This window comes from Solanum tuberosum, unplaced genomic scaffold (assembly GCF_000226075.1).
Source record: "Solanum tuberosum cultivar DM 1-3 516 R44 unplaced genomic scaffold, SolTub_3.0 scf00436, whole genome shotgun sequence".
In the NCBI taxonomy this organism is placed as follows: domain Eukaryota; kingdom Viridiplantae; phylum Streptophyta; class Magnoliopsida; order Solanales; family Solanaceae; genus Solanum; species Solanum tuberosum.
The window spans coordinates 133,382-150,873 of NW_006239373.1; the positions used below are offsets into that span (position 1 = coordinate 133,382).

General features: G+C 36.5%; 2 protein-coding genes across 4 annotated transcripts in view; one reads left to right on the forward strand and one right to left on the reverse strand.

The window, feature by feature from the left end:
* LOC102587358 (probable E3 ubiquitin-protein ligase LOG2) overlaps positions 1 to 2,096 on the forward strand; it is a 5,354-nt gene extending 3,258 nt beyond the window's left edge. The window contains exons 2-3 of the mRNA XM_015303559.1: positions 621 to 1,119; positions 1,830 to 2,096. Of these exons, the coding sequence (XP_015159045.1) occupies positions 621 to 1,119; positions 1,830 to 1,946 (616 nt within the window). The 3' untranslated portion in view covers positions 1,947 to 2,096. The remainder of the gene's footprint in view (positions 1 to 620; positions 1,120 to 1,829) is intronic.
* Positions 2,097 to 2,940: 844 nt separating this feature from the next.
* On the reverse strand, positions 2,941 to 16,497 carry LOC102587030 (probable catabolite repression protein creC). Of its 3 annotated transcripts, none has more exons than XR_001471819.1 (12): positions 15,994 to 16,497; positions 15,047 to 15,361; positions 14,858 to 14,966; positions 14,691 to 14,784; positions 9,217 to 9,304; positions 9,024 to 9,107; positions 4,881 to 4,974; positions 4,706 to 4,793; positions 4,399 to 4,504; positions 4,228 to 4,320; positions 3,416 to 4,014; positions 2,941 to 3,309 (listed from the first exon to the last, which is right to left on the reverse strand). XR_001471819.1 is itself a non-coding variant. In XM_006363608.2 (11 exons), exons 1-11 carry the CDS (start codon positions 16,180 to 16,182, stop codon positions 3,613 to 3,615), a joined length of 1,662 nt encoding a protein of 553 aa, XP_006363670.1. In that variant the 5' UTR covers positions 16,183 to 16,497; the 3' UTR covers positions 2,941 to 3,612. The 3 variants fall into 3 exon arrangements, 1 of the variants encoding a protein (XP_006363670.1); XR_001471818.1 differs by having other exon boundaries at positions 3,387 to 4,014; XM_006363608.2 differs by having other exon boundaries at positions 2,941 to 4,014.
* Positions 16,498 to 17,492: the final 995 nt, after the last annotated feature.

A 17,492-nucleotide genomic window follows, 5' to 3' on the forward strand; every position in this document is an offset into this window, starting at 1 on the left:
GTTGTCTTCCCTTGCGAGGGTTTGGGTTGTTACTGTCTGTGATACCTATAGCCTTTTGTTGTTTACTGCGTTTCACTTATCGCATTGTTTTATGGATGTTACTGTCTCCTTTGTTGATTATATACTATCTTTCTTATTGGATGTTATGTTTTATACACTGTTTTCCTCGCCTTTTACTTGAATTTGATGTACTTGAGCTGAGGGTCTCTCGGAAACAGCCTCTCTACCTCTACGAGGTAGTGGCAAGGTCTGCGTACACTCTACCCTCCCCAGACCCCACCTAGTGGGATTTCACTGGGTATGTTGTTGTTGTTGTTGTTGTTGTTGATTGTTTTTCTCATGTCCCCTACTATTAGCTCATGGAGTTTTCAATACGATGAATTCCCTTTTTAGTTTCTTTTTTCTTGTATAGTTTTTCTCGTTTAAATAGTGTATAAGACCTAGCTAAGTTTGTTAAATAAACTGCTGTTCCTTCTTGACATGCATTTAAGTTTGTTCAACATGTATTATCTTGTAATTCAGAACTCAGAAACTAAAAATTTTGGCTCCGCCTCTGCCTGCACGATGTTGTCAACTCTGAGATAGTAAAAATACTTTTTTGTTTTTTTGCTCAATTGCAGCTTGACTGTCATTTTCTTTGCAAAAGAAGGTGAAGATTGTTGCTTGACTCCTATGAAGGAAAGTTTGCTTCCACCAATAACCATTAAATTTCAAAAAGGTTTATCTCAGAAATTTAGGCAATCCTCTGGAATTGGCATTGATCTTTCAATGTTTGAAGAGGCAGAATGGTCGAAAGATGGTAATGCAGATGTATATCAGCTGGCGGTGAAGGCAGAGGCATTCGAAGATGCCCAAAGTGAACCAGAGGATGGAAATGCAGTGTCTGTGTCCACAAATTCCCAGATTACTCAAGCAGTTTTCGAAAAGGACAAAGGCGAATTCAAAATTAGGGTGGTGAAGCAAATCCTCTGGGTCAATGGCATGAGGTATGAATTGCAAGAGATTTATGGCATTGGGAATTCAGTTGATAAAGACTTTGATGGAAATGATAATGGGAAGGAATGTGTCGTATGTCTTTCTGAACCTCGGGACACTACTGTACTTCCATGCCGCCACATGGTATGGATTTTACTGTTCTTAACTCTTTTTTGTAGTCGAATCTTAACACTGTTCTTCATCAAAATGTTATCTTGAATGCACTGTTATAATGTGACCTATACCTGTCAATAACCATTCCTCCCATCCCCTAAAATCCCAACTTATCTTCGTTTCCCCTTGTTACTCATGTTTTTACAGCTTCATATGAAACTATAGCATGCATATCTAACACGTCAAGTAGGGCCTAAGGGTTCATCTACATTGTTAAAACTATTTTTAATCTATATCTAATAGATGTTATTCTTCATGTGTTTACTTTCAATATTTCGAACCCCTCATGAAAATCCTAGCTCCACCATTGATCTAACAATTGATTGCCTATTTTGGTCGACATTCCAAGATCTGCTTATTTTAAAATGTATTTTTTGTTCAAAGCACTTTTCCTGAAGGTACTTTTGGCGAGTAGCAATGTGTGTTTGGCTAGCCAATTTGGAAAGTACTTCTTTTAGCTTCTGAAAAAAACAGTTTCTACTGCTACTCAAAAGGGCTTGTTTTCTTGGCGAAACACCTCAGTAATGTGCATCAGATTCATTGCTTTGCCTTTATTGAAATTTATTGAATGTAGAGGTCATATATGGAATGCCTGTTGCTTTGTTTTTCTTGTTTAAATTGATTGTGATGTAACACTATTGATGGATATTAAAACTAAATAATGTGCATCTTAAATCCAGTGCATGTGCAGTGGATGTGCAAAAGTTTTGAGGTTCCAGACAAATCGTTGTCCTATTTGTCGTCAGCCAGTTGAGCGATTCTTGGAGATTAAGGTCAGCGAAGCTGCTGAAGAATAAGAGTCGCGATAACCACCATTGCATAAACACAGGGGAGAATCTAGCAGCCTGAATACAGGTTTGGCTGAACCTAGTAACTTTTGCTCTACACTACAGAAACCCATACAGTTGAAAATCGTGGCTCCGCCTCTGTATAAACTTATTCCTTTTTTCCTCGGTATCCAGTGACTGAAAAATGGAGTTTCCAACCAGTAGGTCAAGAAATGCAGTAAGTTCATCGATTTTGTATTTTACGCCCTTATTAGTACTCTCCCTCCGTTCCACTTTGATTTTGTATTTTACACCCTTATTAGTACTCTCCCTCCGTTCCACTTTGTTTTTATAGCCGTACAAATGTTATATGACATGTTTAACTCCAGGTCAAACAAAGTGAAACGGAGGAAGTATATCTTCTTTGCAACCTTTTTGGATGATTATTTTAACATTTATTTTTCTTTTTCCAGGGGAAAGACCAATACATGAAGTTAAATACTGTATATCTCGTCATACATTGGATGTTCAGAAAATAAATGAGCATCACCAGATTTTTCATTATGTGTATTAACACAATCTGAAATTGTTACCACAAATAGGTAGATGACAATTTGCTGATTTTGAACTGTACTAAATTAAACAAAACAACAAATAACCACAATTTGTTCTGTTTACAGAGTTCTGAATAAAATATTTGTACATATTAAATGAATTTTTAAACTTGAATAGAGCCAAATTAAAGCTACTTGATTCTACCGAACTCGTAACTCCACCCTTCTTTTCAATCTAACTGGGCTTATATCGCAGAAGCTACATAGTTTGTATGTTTGGAGACTGAAAAGCTACATAGTGGATATGTTTGGACTCAAGTGCAGCACATCATAGTAGTTATGGAAAAATGAAATATGACAGTGAAGAAAACATGACAACTAATAAGAAAAACAATACAACGCATTTAGAAAAAAGAACAATAACAACGAAATAACACAGTAGCCAAAACACATTACACAGATATCACAACTCCAGGTGAAATCTTCACCTTCCAATATCACCCTAAATCTTGTTCTTTGCAGGTTATGCAAAGTTTTAGCAAGAATCCATCCAAATTTCCACAATCCAAGTGATAATGAACACCACCATAACGACAACGCCGAACTTTCTAAAAGCCAACTCTGCACAGAAGTTGTGTGTCGAGGAAAAAGGAAATCTAAACTATCATCAGAAAGTACGGTACATTTTGATCATAGTTGCCTCACCTAACCAACAGGCAAAAGAAAAATTCGATGACAAAGAGCTCTAAATAAATAGGTCACCCGCCCGCGTAATGTTTCGTACGATGAGTTAATCCGATATAAGTCATTGTCAACCAACAGTTTCTTAGCAAAATTGGCTGAAAAGAAAGGGGAGAAATAGTCAAAGGGAGGGATGAGGTTGGGAAATAGGAATTACATATCTCAAGAGACCAACCTCAAATTATTTTTGCCTATCATACTTACAAGCTGCTTCGACACTCTTCTAACCTCCTGATGTTCCCGGCAGCATCTTCATTGTTCGCTATACAATTAGTTGGTCAATCTCAGTGCAAGCAAATCTGAAGACAAATAAATGGTTGCTAACATTTGTAGAAGGAGCTCCATTTAGTGCATCCGCCGTTCTGCAACCTCCTCCCCAAACACACACAATGTGATTACGGTTAGGTCATTGCTTGTAACTTGGAACTGACAACCTTTCCTGATATTGGTGGCTTCTCCTTCAAACTAGTACTTAGTAAAGACTCTGAATTGCTAGTTTGGGTTTCACCAAACTCTGGTCTCACCCAAACCTTTATATGCCCCTCACGGCAGATAGTAAGAACTGATGCATGAGTAAACATCACGCCAGAGAGTGGTTCAGTGTGAACACGATGAGTGACCAGGGGCGATAGCTTTGGAACATCTCGCATGCTTGGAGCAGGTTGCAGTGTTCCAACAGGGCAAGCCCTATCCCAATGAGATGACTGACTCCCCGTGCTGTAAGTTGGTGATCCACCATGAGGACGGCGCATTGGTACTACAATTTCATCCATTTCCAGATCCCATAAGAGCAATTGTGTGTCCTACAAAAAAGTATCAAGTCAAAAACAGCTAGAAAGGAGATTGTCAAGCAGATTCACCTCGAAACAGATCAATCTTTGAAAGTCATATTATGAGCAAGGCGAGGAAAATATTATGGAACACAGAAACGTTTTATCTTGAATGAGCAAATAAAAGACCAAGTAAAATAGTGAGATGTAAACTCATAATATGAGCCATTTATTTTGAACATGTACCTGACCAACAGAACCAAAACGGTAGACCACATTTTCATCTGTGCCATCTGAATTTGGTGCTGACCAATATGAATCAAATGCCACACCACTGACCTGCCAGACACAAGTTAAGATAATAAGGCATGAATGCTGCATAGAAACCAAGGTAAGTTACAACCGCTCGAAACTCACCCAGGAGTTATGCCCCTCGCCCCAGGCAACAACTTTACGTTCTTCCATGCTCCAAACCTGAACTAGGTCATCTTCTCCACCAGCTAAAATGTACTTTCCATCCATGCTGTTGGTTCATGTACAATCAGTATAGATACTCTTTCTAGCCAAAACATTAAAAACAACATGCATTTGTTTGTGTGTGGGCATCTGTGGGAGTGGGCAAAGGAAGGTGGGAGGGGAATGTGTGCTATACGGCAAGGTCCACAAGGCATAAGTGACTTCAAGTTACATATGCGTCATGCACAAAAAAACCATAAACACTCACCTCCAAGCACAACATAACAGAGCACCATAATAGCTTTTTCCACCACATATAAGCTGTTCATTTTTGTAGTCAAATATACGCAGATAACCTGCATTAGATCAGTCATATTCAGTAAGGGTAAATCATCACAACAAAAGAATTAATAGCTTCACAAGTCATCTCATGAAGAAAATACCATCCCTCCCTACAGTTGCAATATATGCCCCATCAGTTGAGAAAGCAATGCTATTGATGGACCCTTGGCAAATATGCCATCTAGCTACAGGATTCTGCATATAAAAGCCAAATGGAAATATGTGAGAGGAAGAACTTAAAACTGCAGTTCTTAGATTTGAGATCTAGACAGACATATATGTTTAAGTCTTACCACAATCAATTAGGAGATACTAAATAAAATGCCACAATGACTGGCTAAACTAACCAGCACATTTATCTAATTTTGGTAGGGCAGAAGCAGACTAAATGTTTTTATTCCAGACAAGATAAACATAGAATGTGCTTGTCAACATATAATGGAAAAAACTGGTCCAGTGTTTAGGAAGATGAAACTGGAACTTTGTTTATGTTTTACTGCGCAATAAACTTGCTTCTTTAGGGATTATTTGGTTTGCAAACAGGTTATGTAGGGATTATTTAGCTGTGAATAATAACGTGGGGATTGCTATGCACCGAATAATATTGCAAGAACTGTCATGTGGTAAGAAATAATGTAGGCATTGCTATGCCAGGTCAGGGATTGCCTCTTTATGAGCATTTTTGTCTTATCTATGTTTTGCTAATACACTTGGGAGTCGTTTGGTGTGAGGTATGAGATATAATAATCCCAGAATAAAATGTTGGATTATTTTATCCCACGTTTGGTTGGAGGTATTAGGTAGTCCATGGATTATTTATACCACCATTTTTGCTATAGTGATGGGATAATTATCCCATGTACATGGTGGAATAACTTATCCCGGAATTAATTATACCGGGATAACTTGGTCCCAACAAAACGACCCCTTACTCTTATTCTGCATCCTCCATGTAAAATAATACTCCCTCCGTTTCAAAAAGAGTGGCCTAGTTTGACTTGGCATCGAGTTTAAGAAAATAAAGAAGACTTTTGAATCTTGTGGTCCTAAATTAAAGTTACGTCAAATGTACAAAATTGCCCTTTAATCTTATGGCCTTAAACATGCCACATGGAAAGCTGAAATTAAAATGTTACCAAAAAGGGAAAGAGGTCATTCTTTTTTAAGCAAACTAAAAAGGAAAGTAGGTCATTCTTTTTGAAACAGAGGGAGTACATAAATTACTGTGAATCAGCTATGGGTATGTGGAGTTTAATACTACCAATAAACATGCATAGGCAATTCGAAGTTAGTACCATAAACTAAACGTTGCACTGGTTATTCACATATTTTTTCTTATGCAGTCAACCAAAACATAGTATTACTGATACAGAATTTTCCATCAATGAATCAGAGTTTAGATGGTGTGATTCAGGAAAAAAATGGAAGAAGTAGGGGGAAGAAATAAGAAAAAAAACATAAATTACAGACAAGAGATGAACACCTCTGATTTGTGCCCACACTCACTTTGAAACTACGCAAAGAGAACTGCTGCACTTTCGGAACTAAAGCCACAATATGAAGGTGTTGCAATGGACACTAATTCTTCTTGTTCCCAGAGAAGGAGAACCTGAAGCACCAGATGAATGGGCCTACTTGTGATTGGTCAAACATTAAGGCAATCCAACTGAAACAGTCCACTTACTAAATTGGGTCTAAACCTGTGTATATTAATATGAGATTGTTCATCTCTTTTCTTGAAAGGAGATGATAAGAATATCTCCCTCAGAAGTGAATGAAATACAAATCCAAATAAAATAAAATAGGAATCAATAATAAATGAATGTGTGCTTAAAACACGTGGAAGAATTCCTCTTCTGTCTATCTTTGTGGTTGCTTGGAAAACAAGGATAGGTCTCTCACATGTAATTCTTTTTTTTCCTTCTTTCTAACTTTAAGACAAAAGAAATACAAATGATGTTTTTGCTTACTAATCAGACCACAAAGATATACAAATTCTGCTAAGAAGCAACACCTAATCCATAACAATTTGCATATGCCCCGAGTATGGTCTTAGCAATTTGCTTGTAATGAAGATCCCGAGGAAAGATCATCTAATTTGTTACATTTGTTGGTGTGTAATATTTTTAGTGCAAATGCTAAGCGAAGGTTACATAATAGATGATAACGTAAATAGTAATTCTAAATACACTCGAATAACATTAAATCATTAAGCTTAAAACTACTTCCTAGAGTGCACAAATTTAAACTTTTTTCCCTCATCGCACAATCTGGTTATATAACTTCAATACTAATGTGCTGAATTTCAAGTAAATACACAATAATCTCAACCATCTTGCCGTGTTGTTAAAGGCTTGTTTGAAGCACGTTTAACTCCAAAATCTAGGCGAAGTCCAAATTGTGCGCTTCGCTTATGTGGTGCATTAGTACAAGCACGAAGATATTAGGGGGTCGTATGGTAGGATGTATTAGAGCAAATAATACATATGGTATTATTTAATCCTTTGTTTGGTAAGATTATCAGCCAATGACATGTATTAGTTATACGCCCTATTCAGTATAATAGGGTGTATAACTAATACATGGCAAACCATGGAATTAGCGATACAAGAGTTATTAATGAAGGATGAGAATGATTAAAGATAGAACTGCCCTTAATACATCAAACCAACCAGTGGATAAAAAATAATCCCAGCATAACTAATCCCCGCATTACTTTAATATTTTTGTGCAGAGAGTAACTATGGAAGTCATTCTATCCTCCCCAGACCCCGCTTGTAGGATTCTAGAAATGTTGCTATTGTAGTACTACGAAAGTCATAAATGGGGAAAGTGTTTAAAATTGAAAAACAGGAATTTATGAATCGGGTGGATTTTTTTGAACATTTTCTAATTTTTTAAAATATGTTGGAACACTTGAATACTTGAACAAGATTGTGAAAAAAATAAATTCAAGGCTAATAGCCTCTTATTTTATTAATAATAGAAAATTGATTTTTAGTATTCAAAAGTGCCACTTTGTTTTGTAGTTCAAAATTTAATCCCAGCATTACTAATACATCTTATTCAGTACTATACACTCAACCAAACGACCCCTAAGACACATGCCTCATCACTATGACCTCAAATCTTTAAGAGAAAAATACTAGACCTATAGACCATTGTAAACAACACATTGGGAATGAAATGAATAGCTGAAAATGAAATGGGATTATCTCAACCTCAATATCAACCTAATCAGGTAAAGCCTGCCCAACACCATAAAACAAGACTATAGGTAATCCCTCAACCATGTGGATTGTGGAACTCTAATCTCCACTTCCTCTGCACACCCAGGGCTAGATAGTCGGAGCACGGACAGAGTAATATGGAGAACCAACATTGGGTAACCAAAGAAAAGAGATAGGCTTGGCACTGATAACATTTCAATAAATGGACCTAAGCTTAAACTCCACTCCAAAAACTATCTCAAAGTGAGGATCGCCCAACACCATATAAAATGGTTAAGGACACTCTTAAATTATGATAAGGAATAAGAAGTTAAAAGAATTAAAAATTACTCACAACAAAACTTTAACTTGCATCATTACATCCAAGTCAAAATTTAAAATTGTTTTTTTAATTCTACTGGCATAATGCTTATTCCTATTCTTAATTCTAGTTTTCTTCAATTCTTTTGTCCAAACTGTCGTTTATGTTTATAGTTGATTTTCATATCTAAACATACACGCTCTTCATAACCATTTCCCTTCTCTAAAGCCCGCCATTTTAATTGGTTCTATGCTTTATCGTCCACCAGACCTTGGCATTTATTCAAATTTTTGCCTTTGACAACTCTGCCATCCAGTTCACTCAGCCTACATTGCCAAGTAATACTCATACTTGCAATATTAGTCATTGCAAGATATGATTGATTTGTCCCATACTTAATATCTGATAGATAACTTGATTTATGAACAGAGACTGTATTACTAATTAAATAATAGCCTCAACATACTGAAAGCAGTTGACTGTATACATGCCTTTCATCCACCTTGTTTATCTCACAGAAGGAACATGCTTGGGCTTTCTGATAGCTATTCTATAAAGCTTAGAATGTTGTTCTTAATAGAAAAGCGGGAATATATGAACCAAGAAATTTGCAAATGGTTGAAGGTAAACATGAGAAATTGATAATCTCAGCACTGATACCAGGGACACATCATCAAACGCTGAAGAAAGAACTATATTCACAAGCAAAATACCTTACTATAACGTGCATGGGCGACTGAAAAATGAGTTTGATCTTTGATGACAGGAAATGAGGGATCAGCAGATCCGTCTTTGCTCTGAAATATGACAACAAAAATACACATTGGTCTAAGAAAAGTAGAAAAGATGAGGATCATTGAAAAAGACCTGGAAATTGGTACACTCCCAATTAGTTTCAACACTTGCCTTATCATAGACGTAAAAATTTCCATCCGCATGAGCAACAACAAAAGCCCCATCACTGTTAGGCACCCAAGTGATACTAGTACATCGACTGTTGAAAGGCAAAGTAATCTATTAAATCTGCTCCATCATTATAGGCACCCATCAAAATTGAAATACTAGTACATTGTCGGTCAAAAACAAAAGAAAATGTTAAATCTGAAAGAGTAAAGATTATCTTCGGTATAAAACAAGTAACTTGTCTTTTCAAATAGGCAAAATACATAGATCGACATTTAAAGTTGTCACCAAAGATCAGATAGACACTTCAACCATCCTTGTAACCAGATAGGCACCTCTTGTTGGCATAAGTGTACCTCGTGAACACCCAAGGTACGATAGAAGTTAGAACTTACATGTGAGTTACAATGACGGATAATGTGGCAGTTGACAAATCAAAGGACGACACGTGAAATTTTAAGAAAAAAAGAAAAAATGCATCTAATTTAAAAAGAAAAGAATTAGAACTCCCACCCCTACCCACACACCCCTTCTTCTTCATCCAAGAGTATCACCAGCTTTCTCACGCTCTTTTCTTCTTCTTCATCCATAAATTCCACCAAACACCTCTCCCAATCTTCTTCACCATCAACCACCACATGGATCTCCCAAACCCAAATTTTACATGTGTCGACGAAAATTTACCACCACAATGCCACCCACCCACCTCAGCAGTCTCTTCCTTCTTATAATTCTCAATCCTCTTTGAATCTTGAAAGTTCGCAAAATCCAGTTTGAAATGTGTTGTGCCTATTGTGGTAGAAAAAATCGGAGATGGGTATCAAATATTTTTTAGTTGAGGTCATAAAAGAAAATCAAATATAGGTGGTGGGGGAGGAGGTGGTGTTGGAATTGAAAATTTTCTTTTAAATTGCCTGATTTTGGTTAAGCTTTAAACAAATTGTTGAAAATTGAATATGGAGGTAGTCGTGCAGTGGAAGGTGATGTCTCCGTCAATGGCAGTGACAGGTGGTTGCCAATATTTTACCTTTTTTGTGTGTGGTTCTGTGGTCTTCGATGGGTGAAGCTTTATGGGTCCAAGAGGTGGTTGAGGCGCAGCTCTAGGGTTTATGTGAATGGAGCTATGGAGGAGAAAAATGATTTCTTGGTGGTTCTCGGATGACCAAGTGTTTATGGAGTTAATGGTGTTAAAATAATGTGAAGAATGTACAGAGAGTTTGTTTCTGTATTGTCTGGCAACTGATGGGTTTTGTTGAAAGAGGGCTTTGTAGTGGTGGATAATGGATTGGAGGCTAAAGGTGATTATGGGAGATAAAAGTTAGTGGGTGGTGGTGACGGCAATGGTACAGGTGTGAAGAGATAGAAAATGTTGATGGAAATTAAGGGTAAATAAGGAATTTCCATGTTTTTAACAGTTGGAGATAAATTATAATATATCCAAAACGCTAAAAAGCAATTGTAGACTTATGCAAATGAGAGGAATCTATTTGGTCACAAGGATAGTTAAGGTATCTATGTTGAGATTGACAGCTTTAAGTAGCAACTTATGTATTTCACCTTTAAAATATTCCATGACGCAGGAAGCAATATGAATATTTAGGAGGTGGGTGGGAGGAAGGTAAGGGAAAGATACTGTTCATGGAGCTAATATGACGACTCTAATTGTATTAAGGTTGGGTGGGGAGCTTCAAGTTGTCTACCTTGATGAGATTTCTAAAAACTGAAAATTCTAAAACAGTCATCTTTTTATCCTCATATCCCCAACTAGTTTGGAGTGAGATGTAGTTGATTGAATGATTGATTTTGTTCTCATACTACAAAGACTATCCTAATTCTCTTTCTTTTCCCTTGGTACACAAACTGGAAGGGGGTGCAGCATAGGGGTCAAATCTTGAAGCATCACTACAAGAACTTTGAATTATGATTGCATTACATTTATAAGACCGCAGAATGTGCTTCTAAGGTTACTGACTATTATTCCTACAACAACATGCCCAGAGAATCCCACAAGTAGGGTCTGGGGAAGGTAGAATGTAGACAGACCTTACCCCTACCTCATGGAGGTAGAGAGGCTGTTTCTAGAGGACTCTCGGCTCGAGTACAGCAAATCAAAGTAGGTACGAAAAGGGAAAACGACCGTGAAGAAAACATAGCAACTAAATAAGGAAACAGTAACAACAAAAGAATTGTGCAATAATCAGAACAACAAAAGAATTGTGCAATAATCAGAACACCAAAACAGATGATGATAGAAACCAAAAGCAAGACACTACAAGAATAAGGCTAATACTACGACAAACTCCACCAAACCTAAACTCATTGAGAACCAAGACAACACTCCACAACCTACTAATCTTTTATTGTAATTCCCGACCTCCACACCTTTTTATATAAAGTCATGTCCTCGATAAGTTAAAGTTGTGTTATGTCCTATCTAATCACACCTCCCCAATAATCTCGGCCTACCTCTACCTCTCCTCATACCCACAATTTTATATAAGTCACTCATTAGGTGCTTATTATAATTGTTGGAATATAATCTAGAGAATGCATTGCTTTTTGGAATGCATTTTAAGGTCCCCATTAATGATTATAGTTCTCTGAAGAACTCTATGTCCTATTTCAGAAAACTTGATGTCAAGTTTCATAAATAATGTGTTTAGAAGTAATAGTCAGGAATGGATGGACGCTCTTATTTGCCTTGGTGATGAATGAATTGACGTGGTATATGTCATGGTGTATGTTATTTGCAGATGACATAATATTGATTGATGAGGCACGTAGCAGAGTTAATGTTAGGTTCTAGGTGTGGAGATAAACTGTAGAATCTAAAAGGTTCTAAGACCAAAACGAAATATTTGGATTGCAAATTCAGTGATGCAATGCAGGAGGAAATGAGGTTTGACACACAGGCTATCCCCCAAGAGAGATAGTTTCAAGTATCTTGGGTCTTTAATCCAGGCTAGTGGGGACATCGACGATCATGTTTCACTCATAGTGGTACGGTGCGGATGAAGTAGAGGCTTGCCTCCAAAGTCTTATGTGACAAAAAGGCACCACCTTAATTTAAAGGTAAGTTCTATGGAGTTAATGGTGTGAAAATCATGTGAATTTTTGTTTTGTTGAAGGAGGGCTTTAGAGTGGTGGATGATGGATTGGAGGCTAAAGGTGGTTATGGGAGATACAAGTTAGTGGGTGGTGGTGACGGCAATGGTACAGGTAAGAAGAGATAGAAAATGTTGATGGAAATTAAGGGTAAATAAGGAATTTCCATGTTTTTAACCGTTGGAGATAAATTATACTCCCTCCGTTTCAAAAAGAGTGGCCTAGTTTGACTTGGCACGAAGTTTAAGAAATAAAGAAGACTTTTTGAATCATGTGGTCCTAAATTAAAGTTATGTCAAATGTACAAAATTACCCTTTAATCTTGTGGCCTTAAACATGTCATGTGGAAAGCTGAAATTAAAATTTTACCAAAAAAGGAAAGAGGTCATTCTTTTTTAAACAAACTAAAAAGGAAAGTAGGTCATTCTTTTTGAAACAGAGGGAGTAATACTACAAAGACTCCTAATTCTCTTTCTTTTCCCTTGGCACACAAACTGGAAGGGAGTGCAGCATAGGGGTTAAAATTCTTGAAGCATCACTACAAGAACTTTGAATTATGATTGCATTACATTTATAAAACCACAGAATGTGCTTCTAAGGTTACTGACTATTACTTCTATAACAACATACCTAGATAATCCCACAAGTAGGGTCTGGGAAGGTAGAATGTAGGCAGACCTTACCCCTACCTCATGGAGGTAGAGAGAGGCTGTTTTTAGAGGACTTTCGGCTCGAGTACAGCAAATCAAAGTAGGTACAAAAAGGGAAAACGATAGTGAAGAAAACATAGCAACTAAATAAGGAAACAGTAACAACAAAAGAATAGTGCAATAATCAGAACACCATAAAAAATAGATGATGTTAGAAACCAAAAGCAAGACCCTACAAGAATAAGGCTAATACTACGACAGACTCCACCAAACCTAAACCCGTCGAGAACCAAGACAACATTCCACAACCTACTAATATTTTATTGTAATTCTCGACCTCCACACCTTCCTATATAAAGTCATGTCCTCGATAAGCTGAAGTTGTGTTATGTCATATCTAATCACATCTCCCCAATATTTTTTCAGCCTACCTCTACCTCTCCTCATACCCACTATATTCAATCTTTCGCAGCTCCTGCAAGGAGCTATCTGCATATCTCTTTTTCACATGCCCAAACCATCTCAGCCTCGCTTTACTCATCTTGTCGACAACAAAGGTCACTCCTACCTTGGCTCGAATATACTCATTCTTAATCTTATCGCTCCTATGCTCATATATCCATCTCTACATACTCATTTTTGCAACTTGCTTCTGAACATGGGAGTTCTTGATTGGTCAACACTCAACACTCAGCCCCATACAACAAAATCGATCTAACAACCACTCTATAGAACTTACCTTTAAATTAAGGTGGTACCTTTTTGTCACATAAGACTTTGAAGGTAAACCTTTACTTCATCCACTCCACACCACTACGAGTGAGACATCATCGTCGATGTCCCCACTAGCCTGAATTAAAGACCCAAGATACTTGAAACTATCTCTCTTGGGGGATAGCCTATGTGTCAAGCCTCACTTCCACATTTGCCTCATGCCAAGCATCACTGAATTTGCACTCCAAATATTCCGTTTTGGTCCTAGAACCTTTTAGATTCTACAGTTTATCTCCACACCTCGAACCTAGCATTAACTCTGCTACGTGTCTCATCAATGAACATTATGTCATCAGCAAATAACATACATCATGGCATATACCACGTCAATTCATCCATCACCAAAGCAAATTGGAGTGTCTATCCATTCCTGACTATTACTTCTAAAAAACATTATTTATGAAACTTGACATCAAGTTTTTTGAAACAGGACATGGAGTTCTTCATAGAACTATAATCATTAATGGGGACCTTAAAATGCATTCCAAAAAGCAATGCATTCTCTAGATTATATTCCAACAATTATAATAAGCATCTAATGAGTGACTTAAATAAAATTGTGAAATAACCACCTCAACTGCATTCATCATCCAATTAAACTTACACTAAGATTGCGCAAAGATCCAAAGAAGGCTACCATTTACAACCAATCAAAAACATAAGCAACTAAAGATCTCAGCTTCCAGCTTTATTAGTAGGAAAAACATGTCACTCTAATAGTTCTCAAAGAATATTCTTGGAAACACGCAATTATACTAGCTGTAAAACCATACATGACACAGCTATGACGATTCATCTATTTAACAAAAAATAACTCAAAAATAGGATGTCAAATCCAGACCATTAACATTATCCCAAAAAGACAAGATAAATAAAATAAAAAAAAGTGTTACAATTCCAAAATAGTATTTATAAGAATAACAAAGACGGTTGAGTTCAGAGCCTTACGTGTTGTTAACAGAACCATCCTTGTTGTAATGTTGTGCCCCAACAAGCTTCTTCCCAACATCTTGCATTTGTTGACGTAGAGATACTGAATAAACTGCAAAGCAGATGTTGTAGGTAAAGCGTGAAGTGGAAGATTGAAGTTGTACGTCATGTAGAGAGAAATTTACCATCTCCAGAACTCAACCCAATGAGCAAATCATGCCCTTCCTTTGCATCCGGATCAAATGCATGGCAAACAGGATTTGAATTACTAAAGTGTATTGACTTTATAGGATCCTACATTTCCCAATGAACCTCTCAGAATTCATATATTCAATTTTTTCTATCTCAAAGAACAAATATAGTGATAACAATACCTTATCTCGAGAATTCAAATCACTAATAAAAATCGTGTCACCAACATTGAATATCAAATAAGTCCCTTTGCCATCGAAATTGGGAATACTGCCGGAGTTATTTGAACTTGTCACCCCAAATGATCCAGCTCTACCACTCATACCACTGACAGACTTACTTCCACCATTTCCTCCGACAAAACTAAGTGACTTACTACCATTTCCACCACCTAACAATCTTGCTGCTGCTGACTTAACACCACTGGTGACTCCAAAACTTGATGTCGAGTGAGGCTGTGCCTGAATGGGCTTATCTTTGAGAGGAGCTAGAGAAACCTGAAAATCATCTCGGGACTTCAAAAGTTGGACTAATATTTAGGTTGTTTTGACAATACAAAAAAGGCAGAACGAGCATTAGCTAGTAGCTACTAACTAAAGCTTATCTAGCTGGTATCTCAATGTTAAAGCCGCAACTGCGTGGATACATTTCCTTCATTTAAAGGGTTTATTTCAGCCATTTATAGAAGAAAACTCTTCAAGTAAGCCAGGACCCAAAAAGTTTAAAATTGAAGACATAAGGCCTGAAATGAGTGTAAGCACTGAAACCAAAGAACTTCAAATAATCTCTATACTGGGACTGTCAAATTGAAGCATTAAGAAATATTTTCAAAAACTGAATAAACTGAAACAAATTGTTTTTCACAGGTTCTCAATTAACTTCAAAAACAACAAGGTAAAATGACAAAACAATTAAACTTTTCGCAGAATGATGAATTATTCTACCCCATAATCTTCAAATCGACCATGTTAGCCAAACCCATTCCAGATTCCGCTCAAAAGATCAATTTTACAAAAAGGGTCAATCTCAAAATCCAATTTTAAGCATCATATAAAAACTAATATCCCAAAATAACATAATTGGACTAAATTTTTTTAAAAAAAAAGAACAACCCTAGAAAGGGGTTTACCTGAGTAACAGTTTTGCCATGGGAAAAATGAAGAAGACCAGCAGGATAAGTCTTTTCATGGTGAAGCTTATATTTTCCTTCTGGGGTTTTGAAATAAGTCTTCAACCCAGGAGATTGTGCGGCGTTGTTTGCCGATGCCGATGCCGGCGACATCATGCTATTACTATTACTATTACTATTGTTGATCATTCTTAGAAAATACCAATCCAAAATTCTCAAACTAACACATGTAATCAGATCATTTTTGTACCAATTTTCGATTCTGTGTGTGTAATTGTTTAATCGATTATGGAGTGGAGTGCATATAACTTTGAAAAAGGTGAAGATTTTGACTTTTGGGAGCTTTTTGGTTGAAGGGATGGACGGTTGGAACAAGTCTAATACTAGCTAGTTATTCTTCTTTCTTCTTCAATGCTCTCTCTGTTTTGAGTGCGTTGAGATTAATTTGGATTGAGGGGAAGATCCAGTCTTTTCTTTACTCTATGACTTTGGCAAAGTGTGTTTGGAAAATATTCTTTGTATAAAAAATGTTTTATTGGAAAAAAAATGATTTTTAAAAAAAGAATATTTGGCAAGGATATTATATAATAAACGTATATTTTAACTTAGTTTTAGCTTACATTTATATCTTTAAATTTTAGATGTGCATAAGTATACATTTAAATTTGTGTAAAGTTGGATACCTACATATACTGTGAGACACAACTTAGAATGCTACATAGGATGTGTATACGGATGGCAATTGGGCGGGTGGGTTTAAGGCTATGCGGGCAATTTTAAATCACTATCCTACTAAATTAATACAACTTAATGAAAAAATAAATTTATTTTTCTGAATTTTATTTTTCAGTATCAAACTTAACTAGAAAAAAAATATTAAAAAAATTATGCGGGGTGAGACGAGTTGAAAATGAAAAAAGTTGTTATGCGGGGCGGGGTGGGGATTAAAATTTTGCGGGTTAAGCTCAACCCGCCCGGCACCACCCTATTGTCATCCCTAGACGTGTATGCTTACTTGTTTTATTTTATACAAGTTTAAATGTCAACTTATGTACACCTAAAATGAGAGGACCTAGATGTTAGTTGAGAGCAAGTAGAATAACTTGTGTGATGTCTTTTGGTAAGTAAGCAACAAAAAAAGAAACTATTTCAAAACCCTATAAACTCGTATTTTCGAGATATGGTCAAGAGTGTCTAATACTATAAGAAGGATATGTTATTGAGGTATTCAAATCACAATGGTCATATTTGAAGTTTTGAAATAAGCAAGTTGTAATAATAAAATTGGTAAAAGTTATCGCAAGTTATTATAATAAATTTGAAGAAATTTGGGTCAAATATCTCGTAAGTTTTCTCCCAATCTATAAAGAGTTAGAGGACCCGCAATTTATCAAAACGGAGATCTACAAGTCTAGTTTTCAAGGCACTAAGGGGTCGTTTGGTTTGAATACAAGTTATGCTGGGATTAGTTATGTTGAAATAAGTTATGCTGGGATTAC